Here is an 18,346-nt window from a genome sequence, read left to right as displayed (position 1 = left end):
GAGGTGGGGACAGAACAAATATTTAAAGAAATAATGGCCAGATTTTTTCCAAATTTATTAAAACCTACAGATCCAAGAAGCTCAGCAAACCCCAAGCATAAAAAACATCAAAACAAAACAAAACAAAACAAAACAAAAAACTACACTCAGGCACATCACAGTTAAATTTCTGAAACCCAGTGATATAAAAACACCTTGAGAAAAAGACCCATTACTTACAGAAGAACAAAAACAAGAATGACAGGGGGCTTTCCATCAGAAACTGTTAATCCAGAATTTTATACCTAGAAAAATACCTTCCAAAAGGAAGGCAAAATAAACACTTTTCAGACATACAAAAGCTGAAAGAATTTACCACCAGCAGATCTGCATTACAAGAAATGTTAAAGGAATCCTTCAGATAGAGAAAAATGATAACCAGATGAAGAATGGAATGAAAGGAATGAAGAGCACTAGAAATGGTAATTGTGTGGGTAGATGGAAAGAACTTTTTCCTTATTATTTAAATCTCTTTCAAAGATAAGTGACAGTTTGGACTTCCCGGGTGGTTAAAAGAATCCACCTGCCAATGCAGGGGACATGAGTTCGATCCCTGATCTGGGAAGGTCCCACATGCCATGGAGCAACTAAGCCCATGAGCCACAACTACTGAGCCTGCGCTCTAGAGCCCGTGAGCCACAACTACTGAGCCCATGTGCCACAACTACTGAAGCCTGCGTGCCTAGAGACCATGCTCAAGAAGAAATCAAAAGAGAAATTAGAAAGTATTTTGAATGGTGTGAAACCACAACACAGCAAAACTTGTGGGATGCAGCCAGAGCAGGACTTAGAAGGGAATACCTACATCAGAAAAGAGAGGTATCAAATCAATGACCTCAGTTTCCACCACAAGAAACCAGAAAAGAACAAATTAAACCCAAATTTGGCAGAAGAAAAGAAATAATAACTAGGTGAGGAAGAGACCAGGCCTTATTTATCCTAAAATCTCCCTTGACCAGCACCTAAGACAGGGATCAATGAAAATCTGTTCAATTTGCATACTTTGCCAATATTTTTATTTTAAAGCACCTTTGATCTCCTTGTGGGTTAATGCAGTACATCTCTTTCCTTACACCACAGCATCGCCTAAACCACCAATATCTGGTAGAGATCATTAGTTTCTTTTGCTATTACTATAATACAATTCCACCTCACTTAACTTTCTTGGGTATGAGGGACCACCCATATCCAGAGACAGGGCTGGCAAGCATAACGCTCCAGTAACTGTAGATTTATAAACATCCACAGAACCTGGTTAAGCTGAGGGTAATCACCTGCAGAAGCAACCCACTCTTCCAAGAATCTAGAAAATAGAGACTTGGGGATAAAACTGTGTCACAAGATCTCCCGTACTTTTCAGAGAAAACAAATTCTAATGGAATGAACCCCGGCGGGAACCCATTCCAAATTATCCTGATGAATTGCCCAGGGTATAAAAGCCCCTGGGACATCACACAGAAGGACAACTGCAGATTCCTGAGGGCGTCTTATAACAGGGCAGAGAGCTCTCCCCGTGTCCCTTGTTTACAAGTTTCACTACCTACTACCCATCTATCTATCTTAGAATTACAATTAGCATTCAGAAGAGATGTTGTCAAAGGGAAGACCACTAAGACTTTTTTTAACTGAAAAATGAAGTCAGATTTTATTTGACAGAGAGTCAAATGGATTTGACTTGAAAATGAAGACTGTCTTGGCCAATAGGTTATATGGAAGGCATTTTCCATAAATTGGATGAGTCAAATCTGCAGAACTCTAAGGTTTTGATCAAAACCAAAACCGACAAACTAAAATATTTAAGGCAGATACACAGTATGCCAGAAATTATACCCTCTGCAGCTATTAAACCTATGACAAAAATGTTTAGATGTCAACTTAACGTGCAACGGGGTACACTGTTTTTTAAAATCCTTTTTGGGGACTTCCCTGATGGTCCAGTGGTTGAGAAACTGCCTTGCAACGCAGGGGAAGCGTGTCCGATCCCTGGTCAGGGAACTAAGATCCCACATGCTGTGGGGCAACGAAGCCTGCGAGCCGCAACAAAGATCCTGTGTGCCGCAACGAACACTCGATGCAGCCAAATAAATAAATATATTTTTTAAAAAAGCATGAAATAAAAAATAAAATCATTTTCGGATGGTACAGGAGCAAAAGAGTTTGAAGGATCTCTTTATACGTTGGTAGTAACGATTTGTTATTTCAAAGGCACCACTGTGGCAGGTGACTATCTTTCTCTGAAATGAATCAACCGGAGAATTTAAACACTTAGATCCTGGGTGCTGTCCTGTGCCGTCCCATGGCAGCAGTGGTTTCAGGGTGTCAGGCAGGACTATTAAACAGCCTCATGCCCTCGACTCAGCCCACAATTAGACAATGAAGAGGAGCCAGGCAACAGCCTCATTTGGCACTGAAGACGACAAAACTGCAGTAATGAAAAAGGTGAAATCCCCTAATCTATTTCCATTTTAGGAAGTAAAACCAGAAAATCTAGCTTTGGCCAAAACTCCCTGAAGGGGACTCCTGTGACTGTGGAAAAGAGAAGCGCCCCACCGAGAAAACAGTCTCTTGGACGCTTATTTATTCCTGGTGAAAAGCCAGTCTCCATTGAGGTCCCAAGTTCAAGGTCAATGCCTGCTAACAAAGATGTCTTTTTCTTTTCTCTAAAAGAAAGTTAGGGGCTTCCCTGGTGGCACAGTGGTTAAGAATCCGCCTGCCAATGCAGGGAACAGAAGTTAGAGCCTGGTCTGGGAAGATCCCACATGCCGTGGAGCAACTAAGCCCGCGGAGCAACTAAGCCCGTGCGCCACAACTACTGAGCCTGTGCTCTAGAGCCCGCGAGCCACAACTACTGAAGCCCATGCGCCTAGAGCCCATGCTCTGCAACAAGAGAAGCCATTGCAATGAGAAGCCCACACACCGCAATGAAGAGTAGCCCCCCGCTCGCCACAACTAGAGAAAGCCTGCATGCAGCAACGAAGACCAAAGGCAGCCAAAAATAATAAATTAATTAAATAAATAAATTTTAAAAAAATAAAAGAAAGTTAGGGGTGTACAAAATTAGCCTGATTTTAAGTATAGGATTTTGAGATGTAGCACATAAATTAAAGATCTGTAGAAACAAGAGACCACATAGAAACACAGCATACTTTCTCTTCTTTTTCTGCTCTTATAGGAGCCTGATTCTCCTTTCAGATTAGATAGATGCCAAGGGGGGCAGGGGGAGAATATGGTATCGAAGCTGGCATGTAAACACCCAATCACCTTAAATAATCAGAATTTCCCAACCAACCCAAAACTGACCAGTGGGAGCCAAACCACTGGTATATGTTCAGCCCATTTGTGGGAGCCACGCTTTCCTTATTCGCTCTTTCTCTGCTCCCACATGAAAAGGCAAACTAGCAGATTTATTATTAAAGCAACACTAAATGTTTGTGGTTTCTTAAAGCTGACTTCAGGATCACACTCTAAAACTGAGATCATCTGAATGAGTGAGAATGGAACTGTCACCGGCTGCTTACTCTGTCCTGGGGGAGGACCTCAGAGAGAAGACCCCAGACACAGGCATGAAGCCCACCGGATGGACAGCTGCCTTCAGCAAATATACATCAGAGCTGCTCAGGGTGTGAAGGGCAGCTGGGAGAATTCTGTGTAAAAATGACTGGTTTATATCGTCAGCACTTAGAAACAATTCAGAAAAGGCATTTTTTTAGCTGTAGAACTATTTACCAGATCCTATTTTTACTGCTTATATAGTTTAAAGAAGACACTCTAACAAAAAAAAAATACATCCAAGACATAAAGGAAAAAAGTTAACCACGTCCATAAATGCATCACTAAAGGCTTTTATAAGAATGTAATCTCTCCCTGTAGTGCTTCTGTAAGACCCTGGACAAGTCATTTAACCAGAAGCGACGGTGGGGAAAGGCCAACAGGATGGTGAAGGTGGGCACAGTAGCGAGTTGGTTTTAACCAACAGGAATCTTCACTGTTATAGACCAAAGACAAAGATTCAACACTTTGTGCTTACTCTGGGTGATCTAAACCATTCCCTGCCCTTTTCCCCCCCTTTTTTTTCATCACTGGCATTTCTTTTTTTGCGAGTTTTCTCACACAATGGAGGTGGTTTTCCCTGTGTTTGGTAAGAAGAGTCACATCAGACTCCAGCCCAGGAGGAGGGAGGGCTGGAGGAAAGGAGGCAGGAGGCCAGGGGTAGATGGAATGTGGAAAGCTTCACAAAGCAGCAGCAGGAACAGGGACAGCCACCGGCTCCAGTTTCCCCTGGACCCTGGGAAAATAAGCCATGACTCACCTCCTTTGCAAGCTTCCCAGCCAAGAGTTTAAAGCAGATAAGAAGCTCCTTCTGTCCTACCTTTGTTATTCATTTATTTTAAAGGAAGGCGCACTTTAAGACAACAAATTCTTTTTTTAGGTATTGTGTTGAGTCTTTTATAGACCAGAGCATACCTATCATTTCAGGCCCTGCTTCCTGAGCACTATGGGGGTCTTAAAACGCTCAGCTGGTGCCATGGCACAGATACTTCCTTGTCACAAACTGTGAAAATAAAGGCCTCAAAGTTTTATTATTATTTTTTATTTTTATTTTTTTTGGCTGTGTTGGGGCTTCATTGCTGTGCGCGGGCTTTTCTAGTTGCGGTGAGCAGGGACTACTCTTCGTCGAAGTGCACGGACTTCTCATTGTCGTGGCTTCTCTTGTTGTGGAGCACGGGCTCTAGGCACACGGGCTTCAGTAGTTGTGGCATCCAGGCTCAGTAGTTGTGGCTCGCGGGCTCTAGAGCACAGGCTCAGTAGTTGTGGCGCACGGGCTCAGTTGTTCCACGGCATGTGGGATCTTCCCAGGCCAGGGATCGAACCCATGTCCCCTGCATTGGCAGGCTGACTCCTAACCACTGCGCCACCAGGGAAGCCCAGGCCTCAAAGTTTTAAGGATTAGTTAAGTACCTCCAGCCACGGAAGGAAGGAGGCAGTGTATGTTGAGCTAAATTGGGCAAAGTCCAAATCCTGGGTTCTGCCACTGCCTTTGCTTTCAACCAGCCTCAGTCCCACTTCTACACACTAATGAGGTGAGTGACATAATCTCCAAAGGTTTTAATTAAGCTCTACTTGAAGCTTCCATTTTCACAACCTCAAAGTGAACTCTATATTTGAGAAAAGACCATCTATGGCTCATGAAACGGGCAACAGGCTGACAAGAGCGGTGCTCAAGGGGGCCCATTTCCATCCAGGGAAACATCTGGGCCAAAGACATCATTGGGTGTAGAGTGACAAGACCACTTCTTAGAAATCTCCTGCCACTGGGGTTTCTTTTTCTTTTCTTTTTTTTTTTCTGTTTTAATCTTCCTTAAAGCTATAGGGCCCGGGCTTTCCGCAGCCCTGTCAGCTGACAGGAGACTGTGCTCTCCCTGGGTGCTACACACCCTTTATTACTGACACACCCTTTATTACCCACATCCCACAGACCTTCTCCTTCTTTCTAGCCCACTTTTTTTTTTTTTGCGGTACGTGGGCCTCTCACCGTTGTGGCCTCTCCCGCTGCGGCGGAGCACAGGCTCCGGACGCGCAGGCCCAGCGGCCATGGCTCACAGGCCCAGCTGCTCCGCGGCATGTGGGATCCTCCCGGACCGGGGCACAAACCCGTGTCCCCTGCATCGGCAGGCGGACTCTCAACCACTGCGCCACCAGGGAAGCCCTCTAGCCCACTTTTCACCTTAGCAACCTAAGAAAAAAATGTAGAGGATACGACCAACTGTGGGCATCTTATTTTCAGACTCGATGGGGGGACAAGTCACTTTGTATTGAACCCTGTCCCAGGTTCTTTGTACTTCTAATTCAGTCCCACAAAAACCCACTGAAGTAGGTATTCCTACCACCAAGATAAGGAGGCTGGTAAGACTTGGAGAGGTTGGGTAACTTGCTCAAGGTCACACAGCTCGCAAGCAGCACAGACAATACTTGAACCCAGGTTTACATTATACCACAAAGACTGTACTGGGTTATTTAAAGAAGTCTTATTGAGATATAATTTGCATACCATACAAATCACCCATTTGAGTGTACAATTTGATGGCTTTTAGTATATTCATAGATATGTGCAACCACCACCATGGTCAATTTTAGACCATTTTCATCACCTCAAAAAGAACCCTTGGGCTTCCCTGGTGGCACAGTGGTTAAGAATCTGCCTGCCAATGCAGGGGACACGGGTTCGAGCCCTGGTCTGGGAAGATCCCACATGCTACGGAGCAACTAAGCCTGTGAGCCACAACTACTGAAGCCCGCGTGCTGCAACTACTGAAGCCCGTGGGCCTAGAGCCAGTGTTCCACAAAAGAGAAGCCACCACGATGAGAAGCCCACGCACAGCAATGAAGGGCAGCCCCCTGCTCGCCACAACTAGAGAAAGCCCACACACAGCAACAAAGACCCAACACGGCTGAAAATAAATAAATAAAATAAATAAATTAAACACCCCCCAAAAAATAACCCCCAGACCTATTATTAGTTATCCCCTTCCTAGCTCTCCGTTCCCCTCTGCTCCCAGGCCTAGGCAACCATTAATCTACTTTCTGTCTCTACAGCTTTCCCTATTCTGGACTTTCATAGAAAATGGATCATGTAATACATATGGTCTTTTGTGACTGGCTTCCTTCACTTCGTGTTATGTTTCCAGGGAAAATCTGTAGTCTAAACTCCAGGGCACACTGCCTCAAGGAAGGGACCATGGGGTGTGGACAGCATACCATGGAAGAAGCACACGGTGAAATCTACTGCTTTGAGCAGCAGCAGAGATTACAGAGGATCGCTGTTTTCAGATAAGACAGCTCTTTTCAAGGACCCTTGGACCACGTTTCTGGGCTGCTCCTGAAGGTACCCTTGGGGCAAATGGGTAGCAGATGCAAGCAGACGGACTTCAGTCTGATCTAAGAAAGAACTCACAAGGGCCCCGACTAGGTCCACAAAGGAATGGGCTGGGTGACCCTCTGTGAAGGATGCCACAGGAGGAATGCCTCCCACACTGGGTGGGAGGCTGGCCTATGATGGCCAGTGACCTGTCCGAGACTAAATTCTTCGGTTCTGTGAAATTCACACTGGTAGAAGAAATGGTTAACAAATGAAAAGTCTGCTCAGATTTAGCTTAATGAGACTAGTCCTCTCTGAGTACAGTTTTGTTCACTGAATTCATCCCGCGGCTGTGTACTCAGCTGGGCTAGAAATGAATACCAGCAAAATATTTGTTCTTCTCATTCCCCCGTGGTTTCTGTGAGGCTTCAACAATTGATGGCTCTTTGAACATCAAAGGAATTCATCCACTGAAGGTCCAGATCAGGCCCACTCTGGTAGATTCTTATTTATCACTCAGTCTTAGGATCAGGGTACTTGGCTCCACCTTTGCAGATATCAATTAATTTTTAAAAAAATATTTATTTATTAGTTATTTTGGTTGCGCCGGGTCTTAGTTGCGGCACGTGGGATCCTCGTTGCGGCATGCGGGATTCTTAGTTGTGGCATGCAGACTTCTTAGTTGCAGTATGCGGGATCTTTTAGTTGCGGCATGCATGTGGGATCTAGTTCCCTGACCAGGGATGGAACCGGGGTCCCCTGCATTGGGAGTGTGGAGTCTTACCCACTGGACCACCAGGGAAGTCCAGATATCAACTAATTTTTTAAAACATCCTCTAGTTGACTTGATAATTCCTCCAAGCCAGGAATTTTACAATACAACACAATCAGTTTAATATGTGAACTCAATCCAGTCTGCAAAGAGCATTTTTCTTTTTCTAATGTGTCATTCTATTATACCAAATTATGTCTGCCCCTTTTCTACGGAAAAGGCTCTTTTTCTGTAGACTGTCTTACCTAAGTCCAGCTACTTATGCAAATACCTGCCCCACAAATGGCCAAACACTGAAAAGGTATAGAGTTCAACAGTACTGTCTGATTAAGCAATACCAACTTGATATTAATGACCTTCCATTCGATTATTTCAGGTCAACAGAGACTGCCTCCTATATACTGCTCTGGTCAAGGAGAGAATCAGGGCAGGGCAGATTCTCATTTTTGACAGGATCATCTCTGGATAATCCTGAAACCTATTTTGGGAATAACAGATGTGGTTCTAAAAGGATTGCTCCTCAAGTTCTCCCCAAAGCCCAGTTTGTGAGGCTCAAACTAGATGGTACATATGCAACCTCAACCCCTCCATCTTCTACAATCCTCACCTGCATCAAACAGCAGCCCCTTAGGGGAGCCCCACAAGCCTTAGCTGAAGGAACAACTGATGACATGTAACACAGCTTGTGTCCTTTCCCTAATTGGCTGCCTGAGTTCTAACCTATGTTTTAAATTTGTTTTCAGACAGAGATTTTGTTTGGTCACATGAAAATGCCTTAAATAGGCAATGCTATAATTAGCTCTAGCTGAAGTCTCATCTCCTAAAGTTGCTACTGTTGTCATCATCTTTTTTCTGTCTTTAATAAACTCTTCCCTTCTTTAGTCCCAGGACAGGCTTCTTGCTCACATGCTCTTTACAAAGAAAATTTCTCTGGCTGGCTGCCATCGGTTTCTCTGCCCACTGCCATTTAAAAAAAAAAAAAATTTATTTATTTTTGGCTGCGTTGGGTCTTCATTTCTGTGCAAGGGCTTTCTCTAGTTGCAGCGAGCGGGGGCCACTCTTCATCGCGGTGCGCGGGCCTCTCACTGTCGCGGCCTCTCTTGTTGCGGAGCACGGGCTCCAGACGCGCAGGCTCAGTAGTTGTGGCTCACGGGCCCAGTTGCTCCGCGGCATGTGGGATCTTCCCAGACCAGGGCTTGAACCCGTGTCCCCTGCATTGGCAGGTGGATTCTCAACCACTGCACCACCAGGGAAGCCTGCCCACTGCCATTTTAAGTAAATTTTTCTCAACTGTCCCAATTTCTTCTGAAACAAAGGCAGATGCCAAAAATCGCTGGTTCTTTTCTAAAGAAAACTTGACCCAGTGGTGGTTAGCTAGTGGGAGGCTTTGTGTAGTCACAAGGCCTTGGTTCACCCATCACCCACTGATAAGCCCTCACAGCTGATTCCTGTGCAAACCCTAGCACCTCAGACTGGTCCTGTGGGTTATCTGAAGCAGCTACCGAAGTTTGATGTTGTGTTTTTCAATGCCTATTCCCATGGCAGATAACCCATTTTGAACTGAAGGGCCCCCAAATTCTCTTTTGCCTTTGCTACTTCTGCAAAACTGCAGCGCTACTTCTTCTGCATGTAGCTAATTCTGATACTACTGCAACAGGAAGTGGTATGGGGTTCGTGAGGCAGGGTGTCTTCCTGTTGCCCAGCTATTCACAAAAAGGCAGGTTCTCTCTCTAATACTTAAACCATTCACCACAGACTAGCCTGTGCTCCGCCACAGGTAATAAACAAATAAAATGGGTCATTCCCAATCTCTCAAGGCTGTATAATTTCACATTCATAAGCTGAGAGTAGAAGTAGTCCATACTAAAGCCATACACCGAAAGGATGAAAAAGAATTGTTTCAGATGGTAGAACTTAGTCACAGAGTTAAAGATTTTAGAGCCAATGTGACCCTGACGGGCTAGGCTCCCTTTGGCTAATCTAAAAGGTTTCCTTTCAATACTGGAAAGAAAAATGATCACCTTCTCCTTATTTGCCCTTAGAAATTTACTGCCAAAAAAATGGATTAGGATCAATATCAGATGTGCCATGAACTGAAAAAACACTGTGACTCCAGGTGAGGCACAAAGCATGGTATAAACACTGAATACACTCCCGTAGCCAAGAGCCCTCGATGCTCCTGGTGGCACATGCCAGGTGGGTAGGTTCATAAAAGCAGAAAGGCTCTCCTAGGCCCACACCTCCCTAAGCCCATAAGACACAGACCCTCTGAGTTCAGCCATCCTATCTTTCCAAGTGACTTATTCATCAGTTATGGATTGGAAAATACCCAGCTCACAACACCAGTTTGTGTAAAGCTCACTTGAAAAGACTTAAAAAAAAACTTGTCTCTAAGCCTGTTGGACTTAACCCAATGAGTCTACCTTGCACAGTGTTAACCTTGGTCTTCCTAGGCTTATCCTCACTAGGTTAAATAGCTTGGGTGTTGATCCAAGATATTCTGGACATGAGTTAAAAATTTTATGTATACCTACCCAACAAACTAATTGGTTTAACTCACTGGCGTTTTAACAAAAATTTTTTTCACACTTAGCTATGAGATTCTGTAATTGCGGTATGTACAAATGGGCCAAAGGAACTAACTTAGAAGAGAAACAATTTACTTAAAATACTCAGTAGTCTTCCTCCAGGCTATACATCAGGCTAAGCCACAATAAATAAAATACTGGAAAAGGGCAGCTACAGCTACAAAGTCAGATAGGAAAACATACCATGAGAGACAGAAGGGGAAGAACCAGCCTCTGCTCGAGGTTTTTATACAGAAAGGACAACACATCTCTGTCCCCTCTTCCCCCTTGGCCAGGTGCCCACTCTAGGACAAGCCCACAAGGGGAAAAAATCCCCTCCTAGGTGGGCCACACTTTCACTTTTACGAAGAATTTTCCCCTAGATTCTTTCATGCTTATCTGTAACCCTGTAAGAGATCACGATCCCATTTTCTGGACAGGCATGTCAAATGGGGGATGAATCCAACCCATGAGAACTGTCAGTTCTCACCACCCACATGTCACGATCTGCCTGAAACCTCAGTTCCCATTTTTTCCAACTCCCACATGCTTCTGAGAGGAACGAGATCAGGGCCCACCACTGGCATGGAAACGAGAGGGGAGGGAGGGGTGCTCCTGGAGGAGGATGGATGAAACCATTAATGATGGGTAGAGGGGAGCATCAAAGCTTAGTCCTGAGGTCAGAAGGTGACATAAGCCGGACTCTTGAGACTTGGCCTTCTACTCTGGGGAAAGCCCCAGCAAAAAGGGGCTTTTCTACATCAGAATGCCCAGAAGGTGCCCACCTGTACCCAGGGAGAGCCTTTCCCCCTGGCCCAAGCGCCCACAGAGGCCAAGAAGGAGCTCTACTCCCCACAGGGCATAAATGGGGTGTCCGTCTGTCACTCAGGAGGTCCCAGCCAGTCCGAGAGGCCGTCCACCAAGCCTGCCAAGCTCCAAGGTACTGCCAAAGAAGCCGGTCGTGCAGACCAGACCTGTCACCTGGACCTCCCGGAGGTGCGGGGGCACGAAGGGGTCCCCTCCCCGCCCATGCGGACGGTGCGTGTTGCCTACCTGGAGCTCGCCCTCTGTGCGGTGCAGTCCCAGGCGCCCAAGTCCCACGGCCAGGTCGTTGACACACAGGCCGCCGTCGCGGTTGACGTCGAGAGTCTGGAAAAGGCTCCAAAGGCGCAGCCGGTGGTCCGGGCCCCCGCAGACGGCGCCGCCGCAAGGGTCAACGGACGCCGGCGATGAGGCGGACGACGAGGCGGCGGCTGCGGCGTCCGGCGGCGGGGAAGCCACGCAGCGGCACAACACACTGCTCACCATCGGGCGCGAGGCGGGGGTGACGGGCCGGCGGGGATAGCGCGTTAGACACGCCGGTGACCTCAGTCCACTAGCGCGGGATCCAAGGTGCCGGCAAGCTGGCAGGATGGGCAGCTTCCGGGAGCCCCGCCCCGCCGCGCGCCGCCTGGATGGCCATACCCCCAGGCACGACGCCGACCAGTCACAGACCCGGAGGGCCACCTGGAGGGGCGGAACCTCCCACCGAGGACTGCCCACGCAGGCCTTGACTACCCGAATCAATGGAGAGGGCGGGGCGATCCCCGCTCAGCCTGGGGCAATTCAAACTGAGGGAGGCGGGGATTGGCTGAGCCGGGCAGGAGAGAGGAAATCACGGTGCGATAGGCATAAGTCATGTGATTGGCAGGCGGAAGGCCCCGCGTCCTATTTCCATTGAGAAACGCTGTTTAGACGGCGAAATCGTAAGGATGGGAGGGGCCGTCGTGTAAGGAGAGATCGCAGTCTCCGGTGGGAAGTAGGATTTGCGTGAGGAACAATTGTGAGCTGCGGTTGCAAGGCAGAGTTTGCGCCATTGGGTGGAACTGAAAATTAACTGGCTAACGGCTCAAGACCGAAAGCACTAGGAATCCTCAGGAAGCCGGGTTTTGGTAACCTAACTCCCTAAAATCACCAATAAAATAGCTGAATTTAACGGCGTAAAAGTCGTAATACTGATGATTGAACGACAGGACAACTTTCCAATGGAAGTGAGTAAAGGCTAGGTTGGGTGGAGCGCTCTGTAGCGACAGACACACCTTTAGACCAATGATCAGGCCAATTCCAGTAAGTAGGCATGCTCTTTAGCTGAGCGACAGATCGAAAGAACTAGTGATCGACGTGATATCTGAGCCGCGACCAACCGGGAGGGCGGGTCCCCCTGGAGAAGGGCTGCGAGGCGGGAAGAGGGGAAGTGGGCGGATCTCCGCACATCCCGGCGGAAGAGGCAGATTCAGGAAGCCATTACGCAGCTGGCTGGCGGCAGCTGGGCCGGTCGGGGCTGGGCCCTACGCACTTTGCGTAGCAAGGGGGGTTACCAAAGGCCTGGTACTTGGCCTTGGACAAGGCCGGCCTATCCCCTGTAGGGGGGGTGGGTGAGGAGAAAGGCTGAGGAAGGCGAGAAGGGGAATTGGGGCAGTTAGGGGATTATAGTTTCTTTAAAAAGCAAGGTGGGGAGAGGCCATGGCCGTCCCAGCCAAGAAAAGGAAAATGAACTTTTCTGAGCGAGAGGTGGAGATCATCGTGGAGGAGTTGGAACTGAAGAAGCACCTGCTGGTGAACCACTTCAACGCTGGGGTCCCTCTGGCTGCCAAGAGCGCGGCATGGCATGGCATCCTGAGAAGGGTCAACGCCGTGGCCACCTGCCGCAGGGAGCTGCCTGAGGTCAAGAAGAAGTGGTCTGACCTCAAGACCGAGGTCCGTCGCAAGGTTGCCCAGGTCCGGGCGGCTGTGGAGGGTGGCGAGGCCCCAGGGCCCACTGAGGAAGACGGAGCTGGTGGGCCTGGGACAGGTGGTGGCAGTGGCGCTGGTGGCCCAGCTGTAGCCCCCGTACTGCTCACCCCCATGCAACAGCGCATCTGCAACCTGCTGGGTGAGGCCACCATCATCAGCCTGCCCAGTACCACAGAGATCCACCCCGTGGCCCTTGGACCCACGGCTACTGCAGCCGCAGCCACGGTCACCCTGACACAGAGTGAGTGACCTCTCCCACCCAGTCTGGCGTGCCTAAATGGGAAGGGCCAGCAAGAGCTGGGGCAGCCCAGGGAAGGTTGGCTGCCAAGGGTCAAAGGTCAGATGGGAGTCTTGGAAGACCATGAGGCCTTCCAAGAGATCCCCAGACAGAAGTGATCCTGTTCTCTCTGGGACTTCCTCAGCACGCAGTCTGGACTTCTGACGGGCTGGCTTGCTCTCCACTGTTTTGCCACCATTCATGTCCATGACTGAACTGTGTGGTCCTTGAAGACAGAGACCATGTTTATATCTCCACAGGACTTAACACAGGGCCTAGCACCTAGTAGGCAGTCAGGACATATTTGTTGAATAAATAGGTAGGTGGGCATCGATTCTGGACAAAGACATTCCGGTTTTCAGTGTGGTGAACGTTCATCAGGCACAGCTGAGGAACCTCATGGTTCCAGGTGTTAATCTACCCTTCTGTTCACTCATCAACCATTAGGGCAATTCTGTGCCAAACCCTGGGCTCGGCACTGGGATTACCAAGGTGTCTAAGAGATAGGCCGGTTATATTCTAGTAAGACAGATAAGATGAATATATGAATAACTGCACTGTCAGTTGGGAGAACCTAAGGACTCAGAAGAGAAAGGGGGCTTCCTGGTGGGGTTGGGGGCACACAGTGGATGTTGGCATTAAAGGGTGGAGAAGACTGACCTTTCCCACATGCTTGGAGGCCCAAACAGCCCAGCTAGAATGGCTTCAAAGGTTCTCGCCTATGAATGACAACGAAACTGGTTGGTTGGACTTTTTAGTTAGATAAAGGTTTGCACCAATGACTGTTAAGTGCTCTTTGTGATAGGCTGGGAACTGTTTTCGATCCGTGATTCTCAGTGGGGCTTGGGGGAATTGGGTGTGTGTGTGTGACTGCCATAACCCCACAGCGTCATATTTCTCAAGGATATGGAGGTGGGAAAGGGGATCAAACACTGGTCTAAATCAGTTGCTATTCTGGAAGAGGGCGGACCTTTAGGTATTCCATTGACCAAGGTGGTCAAGGAGACAGGGAGGCATTTATTGGGCACTTTAGCTAGTGCCTTCCCACTCCCACCTCCTTTTCTGCTTGGCCGTAAAAGACATGGAAGTCAAGAAAGCACTGAAGAAGGCCAGACCAGTGGGGCACTTCGGGGAGCATGTGGCTCTGCCTTTATTAGCCAGAAGCAGCTCAGTGGGGTGATTATGAACACATTGGACTCTGGTATTGGGGGAGACCTGCATTTCTTCCTGGACCTGATGAATCAGCTGACCTTAGGCAAGTCATTCCATGTTTCTGGGTCTACCTCCTCTCTGAAAATGAATGTGACAGTATCTACCTCTTGGTGTCATTATGAGGATTCATGGAGCTAATGAGTGCAAAGGGTTAGCACGTAGTAGGCGCTCTACATTTTTTGCTAGTCTTACTATTAGCATCTTTGCTTTTGCTAGATCTGGGGCTGGCCCTTTGGTTATTAAGTAGATTAAGATTCTAAACCCCTTAGATTCTAGATTTATATATGAAAGGCTATAAAGCCAGGGGAGGGCTTAATGGCCTCCTCCCCACCCCACATGGCTAGCCTCACTCTTTCTAGAAGGTGACCTGCCACTGCCTTTGCTCTTTCTTCCCCACAGTCCCCGCAGAGACCACCTATCACACGCTGGAGGAGGGAGTGGTAGAGTACTGCACGGCCGAGGCCCCCCCACCCCTGCCAGCGGAGGCCCCCGTGGAGATGATGGCCCAGCATGCCGACACCCCAGTCAAGCCGCAGGCGCTCAAGAGCCGCATAGCCCTCAACTCAGCCAAGCTGATCCAGGAGCAGCGGGTCACCAACCTGCATGTGAAGGAGATTGCCCAGCACCTGGAGCAGCAGAATGACTTGCTGCAGATGATCCGTCGCTCCCAGGAGGTGCAGGCCTGTGCCCAAGAGCGCCAGGCTCAGGCCATGGAGGGCACCCAGGCGGCCCTGAGTGTCCTCATCCAGGTCCTCCGGCCCATGATCAAAGATTTCCGCCGCTACCTGCAGAGCAACATGCCCAACCCCACCACTGCCTCTGACCCTGGACAGGTGGCCCAGAATGGGCAGCCGGACAGCATCATCCAGTGAGGGCAGGGGTCGAGCCAGCCTTCCGCTGTGAATGGATGACACCACATGGTCTTGTAAGTGGGTCGTGTGGTTGGCCGCAGTCTAGGCCTGGCCATGTGGACGGCTCCCAGTTTGATAAACATTTAGGGGTCCACGGTTTCCGAGAAATGAAGCAGACTGGGAAGAAGAATTTGTTGGGTTCCTGGGACCCAAACTCTCTTCCCCCTACCCCTTGAGCTGTCCTGCTAAGAACCTGAAGATTGGATAGGTGGGGGTCAGGTGCTGGTGATGGGACCCATATTGTCATGAGCCAGGGCTTGTGACATGACCCAGACTTGGACTAGGACAACTGTCGGCCCTCACTGGGGACCATCTCACAGCTTGGGGGTCTGTGCGGAAATACCCGCCCCCCACCCAGGTGCCATCCTTTGGAGTAAGATAACATCAGTGGTGCTGGCAGTAGCACAAAAACATCTTCTTCCTCCCCTTGGGAGGCAGAGTGACAGCTGGGCCTGAGGAGGAAACTCCACCCTTTTCTCCTTCTCACTGTGCCTCAGTTCTCAGGGGACTCTAGTTAGTGCCGTGCTGTCCCCCCACCCCACTGCACCCGGGCACAGCAGGGGCCCTGTTAGTGCCCTGGGCTGCCCCTGCTGTACACCCAGGCTGCAGCCTGTCGGGCTCAGGAATTCTGTGTGTGGTGGGGACAGCTTGGTCGCCATCTGGTCTTCCACTGCGTCCCCAGGCAGCCCTCTGGTGGTTTGTCCCAACAGCTTTTGACTCAGGTCGAGTATCAGGCTTTGGGTGCTGTAAATTTTACTTATTGCCCCACTGCAGTGGGTCTGAGGTGACCTGTTGGCTCCTTCCAGAAGGCTTGCTGCAAGCCGGTTGTATTTATTCTGTTCATGAACCCCTCTGGGAAGGCTTCCGAGGGCAGCTCTGGCCACGCCCTTCCTCCTTTCCTCTCTACTGACTGTGCATTTTCAAAACTCAGTGCAGAAAACAGCCTGCTCAGCATCACACCCTGGACTCCCTTCTCACAGTATTCAGCGCCTTGTGTTCTTGTGAGACTCCCACTGACTGGTTAGGTGACTCTGAAGGCCTGATTGGCCCTGAATGTATGCAGTGGGAGAATTGAAACTGACCTAAGAAGTGGGACCTTGGACTTCTGTGCTCGGGGAAGAGCAGACCGACCTCGGAGTGCCGAAGGAGGTGGTGTTCACTGTTCTGTCTTGATACTTCCTCCCCATGTGTAAGGACTTTACCCAGATGGCATTTGTCTGTTTCATTTTCAGAATCGCCATCAATTACCGAGACCCTTGAATCTTTCCCGATCATTTCCCAAGTTTGCCATTTTGCTGCCGAGGCCTTGGCCACACGTGACCGATGGTTAAACTCAAGGCTCCAGGGCTCCCCTGGTGGTGCAGTGGTTGAGAGTCTGCCTGCGATGCAGGGGACACGGGTTCGTGCCCCGGTCCGGGAAGATCCCACATGCCGCGGAGCGGCTGGGCCCATGAGCCATGGCCGCTGAGCCTGCGCGTCCGGAGCCTGTGCTCCGCAACGGGAGAGGCCACAACAGTGAGAGGCCCGCGTACCGCAAAAAAAACAAACAAACTCAAGGCTCCAGAGCTCAGCTAAACAACAAAGGTGCTGCCCTTCTGGGCACGTTAAGAATCGCTCAGCTCCACTGTTGCAATTACGGGAAGATGCCCCCAAAGATGGTTGGGAGGTGACTGCTTTACCACCATCCTCTCTGCGGGGTACATGTGCAGTGCCAGCTACAGAGCAGTGGAGAGGAATCAGGCTGGTGAGGGAGTTGGGTGGCAGAAGGAAAGGTCTTCTCAGTGTGGCTGGAAAGCAGCAGCCCCTGGCAGCCTGGGTGCCCTCCCTCCATGGAGCCTGATGGCCCCATCAGGGTAGCTTCAGGGACTTCCTGAGGGTTTGCAGCTTGGTTTGGTTTTTCTCTGGGGTTGGCAATCTGAGCCAGTATTGTGTCTGTTCCAACTGGGTATAAAGAGGAAGCTTGAGGAAGCTTGGATCGCTTCAACTGACTGGTTCTTTCCAGATCATAATTTATATTAAATATCACCTTTTTTGATATACATGTCTGTGTCTTCATTGGTTATATATAGAAGAGGTAGGGGCTGGCAGAGCAGAGGCTCACAGGTCAAATCCGGCCCGCCCACCTGTCTTTGTAAATAAAGTTTTATTGGACCACAGCCATACCCCTTCTTCTGCTTAATGTCTGGCTGTTTTTCTGCTACAATAGCAGAGTTAAGTAGTTGTGACAGAGCATCTGGCCCACAAGCCAAAAGTATTTACTCTCTGGTCCTTTCCACAAAAGGCTGCCTATCCCTGGTTTAGGGCAGTGTCTCAAACTCTGGATGAGAATTACATGGGGTGTTTTTAATATAACCAATCCCTGGCCTCATCTAAAACCTAGAAGAGACTCCTGGAGGGAGAGCTCTAAGAATATGCATGGTAAACAAGTTCTCTGGGTGATTCTGATATTTTCTGAAGGTTAAGAACTTTGGCTCAGAGACTGGAAGACAAACTCAGATGGAATCAGGATAATGCCCCAGGGAGGGGCTGGTTCTCAGGAGTTTCTGTTCAACAGTTGAGTGGTCCTGCTAAGCAGAGATTCTCACTTGAGATTGGCCTTCATTCTGGAGGGAGCCCAGCCTTTCTGGACACAGTTATCACTCTCTCCAATATTTAGTGATGATAAAAACTGACAGTTACTGAGCCCAGGTGTTATAGGCGTTACCTTATTGACTTCTTGCAACAGCCCCATGAATTAGGTACTAAAGCTGTTCTCAGTTGACAGATAAGGTCACTGAGGATCAGAGAGGTTGAACAATTTGCCTAAAGTCGCACAGCTATCTTATACCCTGGGGTGGCCCATCTCTTTAACCGCTGTTCTTTTTTTTTAATTTATTTTTTAATTTTTATTTTTGGCTGTGTTGGGTCTTCATTGCTGCGCGTGGGCTTTCTCTAGTTGCG

The 18,346-nt window shown here is 48.9% G+C and overlaps 2 protein-coding genes across 2 annotated transcripts in view; one reads left to right on the top strand and one right to left on the bottom strand.

Moving 5' to 3' along the window:
• Nucleotides 1-11,620, bottom strand: part of SLC25A25 (solute carrier family 25 member 25) — a 32,827-nt gene extending 21,207 nt beyond the window's left edge. Inside the window, exon 1 of the mRNA XM_029202744.1 lies at nt 11,288-11,620. Coding sequence (XP_029058577.1) covers nt 11,288-11,542 — 255 coding nt within the window. The 5' untranslated portion in view covers nt 11,543-11,620. The remainder of the gene's footprint in view (nt 1-11,287) is intronic.
• An 866-nt stretch (nt 11,621-12,486) lies between these two features.
• NAIF1 (nuclear apoptosis inducing factor 1) lies at nt 12,487-18,088 on the top strand. Its single transcript, XM_029201543.1, has 2 exons — nt 12,487-13,247; nt 14,895-18,088. Exons 1-2 carry the CDS (start codon nt 12,737-12,739, stop codon nt 15,365-15,367), a joined length of 984 nt encoding a protein of 327 aa, XP_029057376.1. The 5' UTR covers nt 12,487-12,736; the 3' UTR covers nt 15,368-18,088.
• The last annotated feature ends 258 nt before the right edge of the window (nt 18,089-18,346 follow it).

The sequence above is a fragment of the Monodon monoceros genome, unplaced genomic scaffold (genome assembly GCF_005190385.1).
Source record: "Monodon monoceros isolate NGI ecotype Baffin Bay Population unplaced genomic scaffold, NGI_Narwhal_1 Super_Scaffold_5, whole genome shotgun sequence".
Classification (NCBI taxonomy): domain Eukaryota; kingdom Metazoa; phylum Chordata; class Mammalia; order Artiodactyla; family Monodontidae; genus Monodon; species Monodon monoceros.
This window is presented reverse-complemented; position numbering and strand designations above follow the sequence as displayed.